Raw genomic sequence first — 15,482 nt, forward strand, 5'->3', positions numbered from 1 at the left:
CTTTGCTCATGGATTGAAAAGATCTCTCCTGGCTGGCTCGCCACAGCCTCTCCTGTCTGCTCCCATCTCTTTCTCATGGAACTCCAAAACCCACTGGAGACGTATAAACACCAAGAGAGAAAAGTCTCCTACAGTTAACAAGGTTTAAGAAGAATACTGGGCCCCAACAAAAAGCAATGTCTACCTACAATCAAGGACTACAGTGAACTCGAAGACCCATAACAAAAACTCTTCAGATATTATCTCAAACTTTTCCACTTTATTTCTTCTGCTCTTTCTGTTTCTATTTGCATGTGCGTATTGCGTATGCATGCTAGTGTGGGCGCGTCGTGTATTCGTAGGCGTCAACCGAATTAGAGTTTAAGTTTAATAAAATTTCACCTATCTTCTTTAAACCTAAGAAGGCCTGTTTGTGCTTATTTCTTTGCCTTATAATTGGAAAGCAGTGAGCAAGGAGGAGCTAAAAACAGTGTGTTTTTTAAAAAAAACCCTGTTGCAGTAAGACCAGGTGAAGACTGAAAGGGAACCCTAGACCTTTTTCTCATCTGGTCGAAACAGGAACCCAGAAGCAGGTTGCTAATTGAGAAAAAGTAACCACAAAGCATGCAAATCGAGGACAGAAATTCTGGAAATACTCAGTAGGTTAGGCAGCACCTGTGGAGAGAAAAGCAGAGTTAACGTTTCAGGTCAATGACCTTTCACAATAATCTGAAACATTAACTCTGCTTTTCCCTCCACAGATGCTGCCTGACCTGCTGAGTATTTCTAGCATCTTCTGTTTTTGTTTGCGATTTCCAACACCTGCAGTATTTTGCTTTTGTGTTGATGCAAATCAAGGAGTCAGGTTCCCAACTCAGAAATGGTTCTGCTGTTGTGACAGGGACTCAGTAAGAGTCCTTCCTTATTTTTAGGTTTTCTCCCTTTTGGTTTTCTTTCCTTCTCTGTATTTCTGATCTTGTCCCAGTAGGAGTGTCAGTCTTGGATTTAAAACAAAAAATATTTCAAGTGTAGCATGTACTAAAATCACAGTTTTAAACGTATATACCAGGTTCAGGCACTGATTTATTTATATTCAGCATTTCAGTGTAAATGTAGAGATAGCCAATGTAAGTATAATTACATGCAGGTCTTACCTCGTTTTTCCTTTAATGTATTACAAAGTATTTACAGCACAGAAATGGGCCATGCGGCCCAGCAGGTCCAGGCTGGTGTTTTGCTCAACACGAGCCTTCTCCCACCCCTCTTCATCTAATCCCATCAACATCTCCTTCTATTCCTCTCTCCCTCATCTGTTTATCTAGCTTCCCTTGATTGTACCTACACTATTTTGCCTCAATTATGCCCTGTGGTAATTAGTTCCACGTTCTAACCACTCTCTGGGTAAAGTAGTTTCTTCCGAACTTCCTTTTAGATTTCTTGGTGACTACATTATTTTTGTGACTTCTAGTTCTGGTCTTGTCTGGAAGTGGAAAGATCTTTACACCTACCCCCTTTCACAATCTAAAAGACCTCAAGCAAGTCACCCTTCAGCCTTCTCCTTTCTCGAGAATAGAGTCCCAGCTGTTCAATCATTCCTGATAGGTATTCTAATGACCGAGGTGGGAGGAGTACACTGTCTTTTCTAGTTCCAGTTCTCCACAGGTCACAACATATATTTAAATGTTTACCCAGTTACCAATACGGTCAATCATATACTCTAATCTTTATCCCTGAATAAAATGCACCAACCAAGTTTCTTCAATAGACAACAAAACTATCAGTTTATTATAAAACAAGACTTATCTAGTAATGAAGCAAAGCATCAAGACACTGATTGAAATATGAAAATTCCCTTTTTAAATAGCAACCCCCCCCCCCCCCACACACATACAAACATACACACCGGTTAACTGAAGAATAGAGATTTTTTCTGCAGAGCTCTTTTACAAAAAAAGGAATACTTTGGCCAAATACTTGTTAATTCTTGAAGGAAAAAGAGAAGATATGGAGGGATGTCAGTTGTCCCTTTTGGTCTGGCATCCGGGTATATGGAGATGGATCACTGGGATCTTTTCTGGAGCAGTTTGTTTTGGAGATGTCGAGAAGTAGTCTGGTAGGCTTTCTAGGAGAAATGTGGCATCAGAAATTTCAGTTATCCCACTCTGGATTCACAGGTTTTTCAAAGAGGTAGAGAAAGAGGAGCTGATACACTGGATTCCTCCGGGTCTCTTAGAGAGGCGCAGGAAAGATGAGCTGGGTGTTTCTCCCTTGGCAGGTTGATCTCCAACTAACTCAAAACAGTCCACAACCCAACCAGAAAGTCAAAACAATATCCCAAAAGTGCCCTCCTGATCATCATAAATCTTGACATGTCACTTCTCTTGTAAACATCTTCCCCAAATCACCAAGGTTCCTGTTGTTTATTAAGCTTTAAAGCATGTGACTTCTAGTAAAGGTTGTTTTCAAACAAGACCTCTCAGTGACCCTTGTAAAAAAAAAAACATCCGAGTCTTTTCAGTTTTCCCAAATAAACCAATGTCCGTGATGTTAGGATCTGAAGTTTTGTTAATGGATGATAAATACCTGGTAGTTCAAGATAATAGGTTGAACAAGTGTTGTGTGTTCATTAGTTAATTGTATTCAAGCGTATATATAAAGAGCCAGCCAGCATTGGCTGTGGGTGTTGTTAGGAGTGCAGAAGTAGGCTTTGTGGCAAGCAATAAAAAATCGCCACCAAAGCATCCTAGTCTCAGGGTCTTCTTCACAAACAGGCTTGGAAGTTTCTCTACCACATGATTCTAAAATATAAATCCTCAAAAAAATTCTTAAATTAGAAGCACTCAGTTTTGGCATAATTCTGGCATGATTTGCACTTCTCTGGTGCTAATGTGTTTGTTTCTCAAAATCTATTAGAAATCTTTTTGCATGTCTGATGGATGGCTGTTAGTGAGAGAATAACAACAGAATTGATGCATGAAGGGTGCAGAAAGACAAGCCAATATGTATGGGGATCTCTTACTTTCCTAGTTGCAAAGCTCATACCCATGTAAGTGAATGAAGGAAAAAGCCACTTACTATTCTAATTTTGTGGATTTGATAGCATGCTGTATGATCTGATTTTTCTGTCTAAGGAAACCCTTTAAAGTATTTACATGTACTGTAAAGGCAACTTTTTTTAAAAAACAAGTTGTTGTTTTCTTGAATTCCGCTGAGCTAAATTAGTTACAGAAAATGTATTCCTTAATCTGAATTCACAGAGGCCCAGATACGATTTCTGAAAGCAAAACTACGAGTAATGCAGGAGGAACTGGATAGACTAGCTCATGAATACAACAAGAAGGTAAGGGTTTAAACATGTAATTGTGCAGAGTATCAGAAATATTTACCATCAGTTGCATGGATATTATCACAGTTGAAAATATTATCTAAATCTAATACTAATAACATCACTGTCAAGTGAATGATGAATAGGTGATTGTAAAGTAACAGCTGCTCTTTATGATTAAACAACTTATGTGAAAATACAGGGGGGAAAGGAGTGAAATAGGAAGACTATCCCACAGTACAGTAATTAGAAGACAGTCGAGTCATAAGGTTGCTGAATTACATTCAAATATTTAGGAGAACTATTGGTAATTTTGTGCAATGAGGCTGTGGTTTGGAGCCTTGCCAATGAAGGCTGTATGTAAGTTGTAGAAATGGCACTCTGATATCATAACCCTGTCTCCAATAACAAGGGCAACGCCTTTCAAAATGGGCTCTGATGTGTGTCATGCAGACCCCCACCTGCCAAGAATGAGGCATATTAATTTTGTCATATGATCATTGATTTTAAACTGTTGCTGGAGTGAAGAAATTGCTTGCTTGAAGATCACCAGACACTGGGCTGGAAGGACATTTGCGTACTAAGAGACACTGCTTGTGGAGACAAAAGGCTATTTCCTGCTCCAATTAACCCAAATGGATTTTGATCACCAGACATTGAAGGTGCAAGGAAGCACATTCCAGGCCCTGCTAAGATGATACAATACACAGAGACAGGACTGGTTAAACCAGCTGGTAACATGACTGACTGGCTGGTCCAGGTTTTTTGAACTAGCCACAGGACAGTTTGAATTTAGAAGGCAGTGTGCAACTGAAGTTGGAACAAGGAAACCTCTCTCCCAAATCATGCCAAAAGTGTGAGCTAGGCCCCAAAGAATTGCAAGCAACCAAAGACTCCAGATTGAACCTAAAGGACTGTAACTACCAGATATTGTCTCAAACTTTTCCCCTTTATTCCTTCTACTTCTTCTGTCTCTATCTGCGTGTGTGTTTATCGCGTATACATGCTAGCGTAATCGCGTCGCATATTCATAGTTGTTAACCGGATTAGAGTTTAAGATTAATAAACTTCTACTTTTCTTGTTTAAATCTAAGGAAACCTGTTTGATTTCTTTGCCTTAAAATTGAAGCAGTGAATAAGGATTCACTAAGGGAGAGCTAAAAACAGTGTTTTAAAATTAAACCCTGTTCCGGTTAAACCAGGCAAAGGCTGAGAGGGAACCCCTAGACCCCTTCTCACCTGTTCGTAACATATGTCACTCAAAAGTTTTCAACTATAAAGTTCAGCTACAAGTTTTACCAGGCACAAACCTATTGTGGATGAGCAGCAACCTGCTTCCAGAACCATGCCAATGCTGCATTTATAAGCATCTTTCATGACGTTGGGCTGCCCCAAAATGCTTCACATCCAATAAAGTACGTTTCAAGTGTAGACACTGTTATAATGTAGGGAATGGCAGCAGCCAATTTGCACACAAATAGGTTCCACAAACAGCAGTGAGATTAATGACCAAATAATTTATTTTTTAAGATATGCTGATTGAAAGGTAAATATGGGCCAGGATAGCAAGAGAACTCCACTGCTCTTCTTTGAATAATGCCATGGGATCTTTACCGTATACAAGAGAGAAGAATATTGTTCTTTAACGAAACACTAGCAGCCCAACAGTGCCACTCTCTGAGGAGGTGCTTGGCCTTAATTTCTTTTGGTGACTGAAGAGTAGGTGGATTGAATACCAACTGATGGTTGTGAGACTTCAAGTTGGGTTGGAGTGCTCCGAGTCAGAAGGGGAATAAATTCTGATGCCCACTTACATAACTGGCAGTCAGCTGGCGAAATGCAATCTGAGTCTATTTTATTTGGTTGAGGGAGTCTCCAGAGACTGATGTCAGACCTGCAACACTTTATATATCTATTCTTAATAGTACAAACTATCTGTTATAGTCTTCCTGTGATGTTCCTCTTTAAAAACTGTAGAATGCATAACTTCCCATTTCATTTACAGAAAGCAATTTATATTATTTTGTCTAAGATATTAAAATATTATTTGAATGGTTGGACACAATCGTGGCTGGAGGTTGCTGAGCCAGTGGAATCCTTACCTATAAATAGTGGCACCCGGTTCACCAAAAAAAGATGGTATCCTTTCTTGGCTCGTCCTTGAAGACTACAATATTTTTCCATTCTTTAAAAAAAAATGAACATTTCATTATCAGCAGTGCTAAATAAAACAATATTATCACTCTAATATGTGATCAGCATTATTATTCCACAAATCTTTTCATGGGACAGGTTTACAAATATGGAGAGTAACTTCTTCGTTTGTTTAAGCACCTTTGACACTGTATACTAGTGTATGTTTCTTTTAAAAACCTCTTCAGATACAATCTCTCCTAATAAGAAATAAGCTTGTGTAGTTAAAAATTATTGTCTGTTTAATTATTAATCTATACTTTTGTTATCCTTGAATGTGCAATGCAATTAAAGTAGATTGTATTGGGTAAATGCCAGAGTAAGATAGATGCTATGATGAAGATGGTTGTGAATAGTATTTTTTATGATATGATATTAAAATCTTATGAATAGATTTTAAACCATCTCTTGTAAAAATTGTCTTTAATTTCATATTTTTATTTGTAATTTAAAGTCTCGCTGAGGGTGTCATTTTGACCTCAGCAACACAGGCCACTGTTAAATATATTGATACTAAACATCTGTGAATATAGAAAATATTCCACATATGGTAGATATTATCTGGATCAAGGCTAATTCTTTACACATCAGATCGATGTACCTGCACCTCAGATATCTGTTTGTCCACTAAGAATTGTAACATTGAGCAAATCCTCCTTTCTTTGTTATTTTTGTCAGAACGTACCATTAACTGCTTCTCTGCATTGACCTAACCAGACACCTATCTGTTCACTCTGCTAACCCGTTTATGCCCTGCTGTAATCTCCCACATTCTTCCCCACTGTTTCCTCCAATTTGGCATTACTAGAAAACTTTGTCATTCTTCTTGTGCCTATTGCAAATAAGAGGTCAACCACTATGTACATATCATAAAATTGATTTACCCTACTTTGTTTTCTGCTCCTTAGCCATTTATTTACCAATGCAACTACATTCACTTTAATATCAAGTGCCTTAATTGCTATAACAATTAGCAATTGCTAAAAGATGTATCAGACATCTTTAAAATATACTGCATTCCCTTTATCTAATCTTGCTCTTTATTTGAAGTTGTTTAATTGGTGATAATTACTAACCTTCCTATTGATTTTGTGATGTTGAGTGACCATTTCAATTGAAAAGATTTAAATAATTTTATCCAAAATCTATTCACAAGATTATTTTTCATAGTCTCATTCATTGTTTCATTAACCAATAGGATGATGAAAATAACACTTTCAGTAATCGAATAAAAGAGATAGAGGAAGAACGTAACAGATTACAGAAAACAAACAGCATCCAGCAGACACAAATTGAGAAATATAAAAGCCTGGCAGATGAGGCACACAGGAAAAGTGATGGATTGCAACAACAAGTGACCTCTTTGCAAAAGGTATATTTTATATTATAATGATCTGAGTAAATTCATATCCAATCCAGTTTAATTGTAGCATTCCTACTGAAACATTTTGTTAAATTGAGGATAAGTTCACTTATTTCCTCCACCTCTGAATACCACTTGGTCATTAACAACTGCAACTGGAAGGGCAAGCAGGTAACCTGCTTCCAAGCCGCCATCAAATTGCTCATATAAATAAAAGCAAAATACTGCGGATGCTGGAAATCTGAAATAAAAACGAGAAATGCTGGAACCACTCAGCAGGTCTGGCAGCATCTGTGGAAAGAGAAGCAGAGTTAACGTTTTGGGTCAGTGACCCTTCTTCGGTTCCGGTTTGCCTTCACCATTTCCGTGAGTTAATTAAAGAGCTGATGTTCATGCAGTTCATATTTTTCAGCTGAAAGTGTTGTAGCTGTATGAGTTATTTTGGATCTAATTGAGAAGGCTGTAGAAATGCAAGATAATTCAAATAGGTTTTTGTACGATTAAGGAAATAAAGAATGCACCTTTTGTTGAAACAGCCTGTCATGTATATTAGAAAGAATATCCTATATATACTTTTTTTTTAAATCTGCAATGAGAATGTCAGAAGTAAGTAAAGCCTGGCCCTCGTAGAAGTGAGTAAAGTGTTCGTAATGTTGAAAAATGATGTCCATCTTGAACTTAGTTGGGTCCACCCCCCCTATCAACTTGCTTAATTGGTGTTTTTAGTCTCGTAATAAGTGTTTAGCATTGTTAAATCCATATCAAAAATGCAACTTGGTAGTAAATTGCCAAAATCAATATGCTTTTCTGCCTGCGACTGTCAACATAAATAAGTCAGCAAATAGGACCAGAAATATTTTGAGAAATGTGAATGTCTAGAACATGAGCATTGTTTGTGTAATAATAAAGTCTAGTAATCTGTAACCTGCGGCTCTTTAACATTTCATTCATGGCTCCCAACCTTTTTCAGTGGATCGCATTAACATGGAAAAAGTCTAAAAAAGATTTAGTCGAGATAAGTAAGAGCCTTGTTTTTATTGTGAGGATAAAAAGCTAATCATTATGCTGCACTTTATGGTTTCAAATGATTACTTTAACAGAAAACATAATCGTGCTCTAAATAAACTTGTTTGAGTGATATAGCTACACCATGGTTATAGAAAATGCCTTTAGTTCGAGGAACAGGTTTTATGGTTGCGACCATTATTTTTAATACAACTGAGATGATAAATTATTCTGAGTGTGCTATTAGAAGCTATATTTTATCAATAGCCAAAAAAATTGTCTTAATTCTTTGCATCTTAATTGTAATTTGTTTTAAAGATTTTACTGACAAAATTATAAAGTCAAAAAGCACAATAATTCAATTTGGTCTTTTTAATTGAAATTGATTTTCTATTGATATAAATTCAATACATATATTTTTATTATATATACAAATTATGCATTCTACCAGAGACACTTGGTAATTTGCCAAGTATTTGGTTTAGAAATACCAAAATTTTGTCTTGTGGCTCCCAATGGATTTTATTTTCAGCAAATTTTTTTCTAAAAGGCTCTTCAGGTAAAAAAGATTGCTGACCCCCTGGTCTAGGACAAGTGACTGCATTTTCAGTTTTTCACATCTTACAAGTGCATATTCTGTGACTTTTCCTCACAATATAATTGTTATCTTAGGAATTGGACAGCCAGAAAAGAGCCCAGAAGCAAGCTGCCACAAATCAGAGTGCCACAGAGGTTCGTCTGAACAGGGCATTAGAAGAGGCTGAAAAATACAAAACAGAGCTGAATAAAATGAAGCAGAATAATAAGGTAAAGGACAAGTATAAGATAATGTAAAATTACTAATGCCGCGTTCCTAGTGAAGAGATATGCTGACGTCAGTGCAGGTTGGAGAAGTGTAGCCCTATTTTTAACCCAAGCTTCCCTTGTATGCAGCTCCCCACTGGGAATAAGGAATCAGTGAATATTACCTTATTGATTATGTAGCTTAATTTTACAGTTAGCAATGTGAATTTTGGAAGAAATATATTGGAACATTTGGTGAAGTTCCACTTGTGAGGCTTTGAGAAATTAATGGCAAATTATTTAGCTGGTTTGAATTTTGGCTTGGTAGTTGGAAGCACAAGGTAATAGTTAGTGTTACAACCAGGTGAAAAAGAGGACTAGGGTTCCCTTTCAGCCTTCACCTGGTCTTCGCGTAACAGGGTTTAATTTTAAACACACCGTGTTTTTAAGCATCCCCTTGGTGAATCCTTGTTCACCGCTTTCCAATTATAAGGCAAAGAAATAAGCACAAACAGGCTTTCTTAGGTTTAAAGAAGAAAAGTTGAAATTTTCCTTCAACTTAAACTCTAATTCGGTTAACGCCTATGGATACACGACGTGTCCACGTTAGCATGCACACGTGATACACACATGCAAATAGAGACAGAAAAGTGAAGAAAAATAATGTGGAATGGTTTGAGGCAATATCTGAAGAGTTGTTGTTACAGTTCTTCAAGCTCACTGTAGAGTCCTTGATTGTAGGGAGATCTTGTTTTCCGTTGGGGCCCAATATTATTCTTAAACCTTGTTCGCTGTAGGAGACTTTTCTCTCTTGGGGTTCATGTGTCTTCAGTGGATTCAGAGGCTTGTGAGAAAGAGATGGGAGCAGACAGCAGAGAGAGATCTTCTCAGTCCAGGAGCAAACAGCTTTCTGCCCAAACTGTTTGTACAAATTCAAAAAATTCGGGTTTCCCAGCAGGTTAGTCATGTGACTAGTTGGTTTAACCATGTCCGTTTGTGTATTCGACCATCTTAGCAATCAACCTGGAATGTGAGCTCCCCCACCTTCAACATCTGGTAATCAAACGTCCTTTGTGGGTTGAATGTCAGGGAATGGCTGCTTTGTACTTCCAAACACCGTCTGTTAATATGCAAATATCTTTTCCAGCCATGGCTGATCTGTTCAACAAGTCCTCCCCTCACTCCAGTAACAGCTTAGAATCAATGTTCATGACAATTAATGTGCCTCATTCTTGGCGCGTGGGGGCTTATCATGACAGTTGGACAGAGTTCTGCAGATGTCTGTAGTGATTTACACATTACAGTGGCACTGAAATGGTAAGGCTCAACAGAGTGGAGAAGATCACTAATTAGGATATATTTGGTATTCATGTTAACCAAGTTATTGGCATTTCATAGCTCAGGGTTACAGAAATACACTTCTGTACATACTTCTCTTAATAGCGAAGTCCCCACTCCTGGAGATCGGGGGGGAAAAATCACAAGCAACGGCATCCCCTAAGAACATTCTTGGGTTCTACCAACATCTAGTTTCATATTACGTTTGACAGAATTTGGGAGTGGTTTCCCCATGTTAGGATTTTGGGGTTACTTACTAAACCTGCCACTTTGCCATATGCCAACATGGTTTCCCTTTACCCCGCCCCTAAACAAGTGGTACTCAAACTGGGATCCACGGAGGTTTGCACACAGAGCTGGCCCACAGGTGCGCAACATGGACTACTGCCCAGGACACCCTTGTCAAGAGTAAACGAGTGTGCGGAAGGTGGAGGTATGTTCTGCTCCCCCTGTGCTCTTGCTCTCCCTCTGCTTCCCCAGTGCACTCTCCATGCTGCTGGTCCCCTCGTCTCTCCAGGTTCCTGCCCTGTGGGTTCCACCTTTCTCAGTGCTCCTATTCTCCCCTTTCTCGGTGCTCTGCTCTCCTCGTACTTCTGCTTTCACCGTGGTGTGCTGCTTCATTGCTCATGCTCTCCCCCAGCTCCCGTAGTGCTTTCTCCTTGTTGTGATCTCCCTGGGCTGCTACTGTCTCCAGGTTCCTGCTCACGCCATGGATAGCCAAACGCTGCGCTGAGATGTGGGCACACCCATTTTACTGATACCTGTAAGTAAATACCTATTTTCTTAAAAACATTAAAACGCATTTTACATGCAATACTTCCATATTGTAATTATTATATAGTATAATTTGGATGGGGACCCGTGATTACTATTCCATTGTAAAGGGGTCCTTCAACCAAAAACATTTGAGAACCACTGCTCAAGACAAACAAAAGCAATGACCATGGAGCCTGATTGTTGTTCCTACTTAAATCACAAGAATCAAAAGACAGGCAGTCATCATTGCCATTGCTTTGCAATCCAAAGAAAGAATCCTAACAAATTCCATGATGCCCAGTTCCAAAATCCTTTAATGTACATAAGTAACAAGTTTGTTCAGTTAATTCCATAGAATATTTTCCTTTAAAAAGTCTGATCCTGATAAAATAATTGTATAAATTTTACAGACCTAGTGATGGTTTTTGTGAAATGTTCCAATCTGTATTTGAATTTGAAGTGGCAATTGGGCACACTTCCATTTAAAAGTGTACTGTAATCATTTGTACACCAACATTTTTTTCTTCCTCTTTCATGGGATGTGGGTGTTGCTGGCATTTGTTGCCCACCCTAATTGCCCTTGAGAAGGTGGTGGTAAGCTGCCTTCATGAACAGCTACAGTCCTTGGGGCGTAGGTACACCAACAGTGCTGTTAAGAAGGGAGTTCCAGGATTTTGACCCTGCAACAGCGAAGGAACGGCAATATACTTCCAAGTAATGATGGTGTGTGGCTTGGAGGGGAACTTGCAGGTCATGATTTTTTTTTTGATGGGGACAGTGTAGAGGGAGCTTTACTCTGTATCTAACCCCCATGCTGTACCTGTCCTGGGAGTGTTTGATGGGGACAGTGTAGAGGGAGCATTACTCTGTATCTAACCCCCATTTCTTTTTGTTTTTCGGTGGCCTTTATACTCCAGCCCCCTTTTATATATTTTATGTCGAGGGGGCCTTTATTCCTCAGGCCCCCTTGCAGGTCATGCTGTTCCTATGCATCTGCTACCCTTGTCCTTCTAGGTGGTCGGGGTCGTGGGTTTGGAAGGTGCCGAAGGAGCCTTAGTGAGTTGCTGCAGTGCATCTTGTAGATGGTACACACTGCTGTTAATGTGCGGCGGTGGTGAAGGGAGTGAATGTTGAAGGTGGTCGATGGGGTGCCAATCAAGCGGGCTGCTTCATCCGAGATGGTGGCAAGCTTCGAGTGTTGTTGGATCTACACTCAACCAGGGCAAGAGGTCAAGAGCTGAGTTGTGCTGGCAGAACCCAATCTGAGCGCCAGTGAGCAGCTTAGTGCTGAGCAAGTGCCACTTGATAGTACTATCGACGACCCCTTCCATCACTTTTGGGGGGGCGCGCAGGGTAGGTTTCCTTGCCCATCTTTGACCCCGTGCCATGAGACTTAATGGGGTCCAGAGTCAATGTTGAGGACACCAAAGGCAACTCCCTCCCGACTATATACCACTGTGCTGCCATCTCTGGGATGGTTATGGTGTCTGGGCCATTGTCTGTAATGTATGATTCTGTGAGCTTGACTAGTTTGTGGGACAGTTCTTCCAATTTTGTTACAAGCCCCCAGATATTAGGAAGAATGGACTTTGTAGGGTTTGCCATTGTCGTTTCCAGTGCCTGGGTCAGTACCAGGTGATCCAGCCGGTTTCATTCTTTTTCTTACCTTTCTTAGCCATTTCAGAGGGCAATTAAGAGTCAGCTACATTATTGTGGGTCTGAAGTCACAGCAGACTTTCTTCTGTAAAGGACATTAGTGAACCAGATGGGTTTGGCAATGGTTTCATGGTCAGCATTAGACTAGCTTTTTTAATTAATTCCTGATTTATTAATTGAATTCAAATTTCACCCTAGTCCAGTGACATTACCACTACTCCACCACCTCTTCCAATAGTGACAAGTAATGTGCAGCAGCTGAGTGTTTGTTTATTGATGATGTGACTTGGTATTTAGGGAAATCAGCTCCCCCCATCTCACCTCACCTCAAACCAGTATGTAGAAGAGAGTTGATAAGTAAAACTAGAAAAGACCACTTATGTTAAATCAACTTGTGATATTAACTTCCATTTTTTTCCTAAATCTTTAATGTGTGCTTGGTCATGCTTCATCCCATATCCTCCCCTCTTAACAACTCGTGATCATCGTATATACTCGTGTAAAAGTTGACATAACTTTAGGTAAAAAATCTTGAATTTTTCCTATATCTTGTATAAAAGTTGAAAACTTTCAGAGCACAGACAACATTCTAATCAGGCATTAGTATAAGTACCCGAACATTCAGCTAGGACCCTCATTTTCTCTATGACGCCAAGAAGCAACAAATATACTGTGCAGTTTAAACAAAGTCGTTGCATGTGCAGAGAAGGCGAATAACTGTATGGCAGCAAGAGAATGGAAAAAGCTTTCCACACAACTCATAAAGATGCTGAAGAAAAATGTACCAACAAGATACATAAATGATTTGGAGGAAAGTATTATATACATAAATGATTTGGAGGAAAGTATAGGTGGTCTGATTAGCAAGTTTGCAGACGACACTAAGATTGGTGGAGTAGCAGATAGTGAAGGGGACTGTCAGAGAATACAGCAGAATATAGATAGATTAGAGAGTTGGGCAGAGAAATAGCAGATGGAGTTCAATCAGGGCAAATGCGAGGTGATGCATTTTGGAAGATCCAATTCAAGAGTGAATTATACAGTAAATGGAAAAGTCCTGGGGAAAATTGATGTACAGAGAGATTTGGGTGTTCAGGTCCATTGTTCCCTGAAGGTGGCAACACAGGTCAATAGAGTGGTCAAGAAGGCATACGGCATGCTTTCCTTCATCGGACGGGGTATTGAGTACAAGAGTTGGCAGGTCATGTTACCGTTGTATAGGACTTTGGTTCGGCCACATTTGGAATACTGCGTGCAGTTCTGGTCGCCACATTACCAAAAGGATGTAGATGCTTTGGAGAGGGTGCAGAGGAGGTTCACCAGGATGTTGCCTGGTATGGAGGGCGCTAGCTATGAAGAGAGGTTGAGTAGATTAGGATTATTTTCATTAGAAAGGCGGAGGTTAAGGGGGGACCTGATTGAGGTGTACAAAATCATGAGGGGTATAGACAGGGTGGATAGCAAGAAGCTTTTTCCCCCAGAGTGGGGGATTCAATTACTAGGGGTCACGAGTTCAAAGTGAGAGGGGTAAAGTTTAGGGGGGATATGCGTGGAAAGTTCTTTACGCAGAGGGTGATGGGTGCCTGGAACGCGTTGCCAGCGGAGGTGGTAGACACGGGCACGATAGCGTCTTTTAAGATGTATCTAGACAGATACATGAATGGGCAGGAAGCAAAGAGATACAGACCCTTAGAAAATAGGCGACATGTTTAGATAGAGGATCTGGATCGGCGCAGGCTTGGAGGGCCGAAGGGCCTGTTCCTGTGCTGTAATTTTCTTTGTTCTGAGAGAAAGCCTAGCAAGTGGCTGCAATTAGGTGGTAAAGTTGCATTATGAGTCAGACTGTTGCCAGAAATGAACACATAGTTTCCTGCGCATCCATCCGACTGTCTGCCCTACCTCCATGGTGGTTATTATTTTGCTAATAAAAGTTTGAAAATATGACTCGTAAAAGTCGACTGCCCCTAAATTTTAGTCTTTCAAATTAGTCTCAAAATTCAACTTTTACATGATATACAGTATTTTGTTCACATAGATCCTTGCTCATTATCTGCTATTTCTACCTGTCAGATGTTTGGTTCAACTGCTGTAAAACTGATATCAAAACACAGCAGCAGCTCAGAGAGTACCCATAATCTAACTGCAGTCAGGCTCCCCCATTATCTGTGGATTTTGTGGCTGCCTAAAGACACTGTGTGCCTGTCCATCATCGCAACTAGAAATGGTGCTTGGCAGCGGATGCCCAAAAGATTAATCTACTGCATTATAAACAAGTAGTTTTGTAACATGTGCTAATAATTTATTACTAGGACATAACTAATCAAGAGAAACTAACGCTTGAACAGCTGAAGACTGAAAACAAAAAGTTAGCAAAGCAGAAAACTGAGCTTATGACTGGCTTTAAGAAGCAGATGAAACTAATAGATATCCTTAAAAGACAAAAGGTAAGATGGGACAAAAATGAGAATTTACTTCGGATTTTTTTTTTTTAAAAATTGCACCCAAAATAATCCTGTAATTGAAATGGTATTGTATAATGCAGTACAGGTTTACAGACTTGCTTTTTTTTTTAAAAGATGCACATGGAAGCTGCTAAAATGCTGTCATTCACGGAAGAGGAATTTATTAAAGCACTGGAATGGGGAAACTGATTGGAATAGAATTGCGTATGGATCTTTTTCTTAGAGAGTTCAGTATTTACATCCATCCTACTAGCAATTCTCCAAAAATGTTCTAAAGGAATAAAGATAAAATTGTTTTCTACCTTTGTTGTTAATTGACTACTAGTAGAATGAATTAATTGTGAGCTGGTTGTTAGTCTTTACCGATTTTGTTTTCTCCTTCCTATTTAAGCCACAGACTCGAACTCCTGGGATGCTACACTTGTTATAAAAATAAAGTGCTGGAAATACTCAGCAATTCAGGCAACATCTGTAGAGAGAGAAACAGAGAACTTTCCAGCACTTTTTTATTTCCGATTTTCAGCATCTGTGGTATTTTGCTTTTTAGTGCTACACTTGTTTTTATCATCAGCTTCCGGCCCACGTCTTGAAACTACTTAGTAAAAATTATTAGCAAATTTCT

The 15,482-nt window shown here is 39.4% G+C and overlaps 1 protein-coding gene across 3 annotated transcripts in view; it reads left to right on the forward strand.

Annotated features, from left to right (window-relative positions):
* Positions 1-15,161, forward strand: part of tex9 (testis expressed 9) — a 54,908-nt gene extending 39,747 nt beyond the window's left edge. For all 3 annotated transcript variants that reach the window (XM_068017846.1, XM_068017847.1, XM_068017849.1), the window contains 5 exons: positions 3,237-3,319; positions 6,696-6,869; positions 8,538-8,672; positions 14,708-14,842; positions 14,975-15,161. In XM_068017846.1, the coding sequence (XP_067873947.1) occupies positions 3,237-3,319; positions 6,696-6,869; positions 8,538-8,672; positions 14,708-14,842; positions 14,975-15,049 (602 nt within the window). In that variant the 3' untranslated portion in view covers positions 15,050-15,161. The remainder of the gene's footprint in view (positions 1-3,236; positions 3,320-6,695; positions 6,870-8,537; positions 8,673-14,707; positions 14,843-14,974) is intronic.
* The last annotated feature ends 321 nt before the right edge of the window (positions 15,162-15,482 follow it).

The sequence above is a fragment of the Heterodontus francisci genome, chromosome 38, assembly GCF_036365525.1.
Source record: "Heterodontus francisci isolate sHetFra1 chromosome 38, sHetFra1.hap1, whole genome shotgun sequence".
Taxonomy (NCBI): domain Eukaryota; kingdom Metazoa; phylum Chordata; class Chondrichthyes; order Heterodontiformes; family Heterodontidae; genus Heterodontus; species Heterodontus francisci.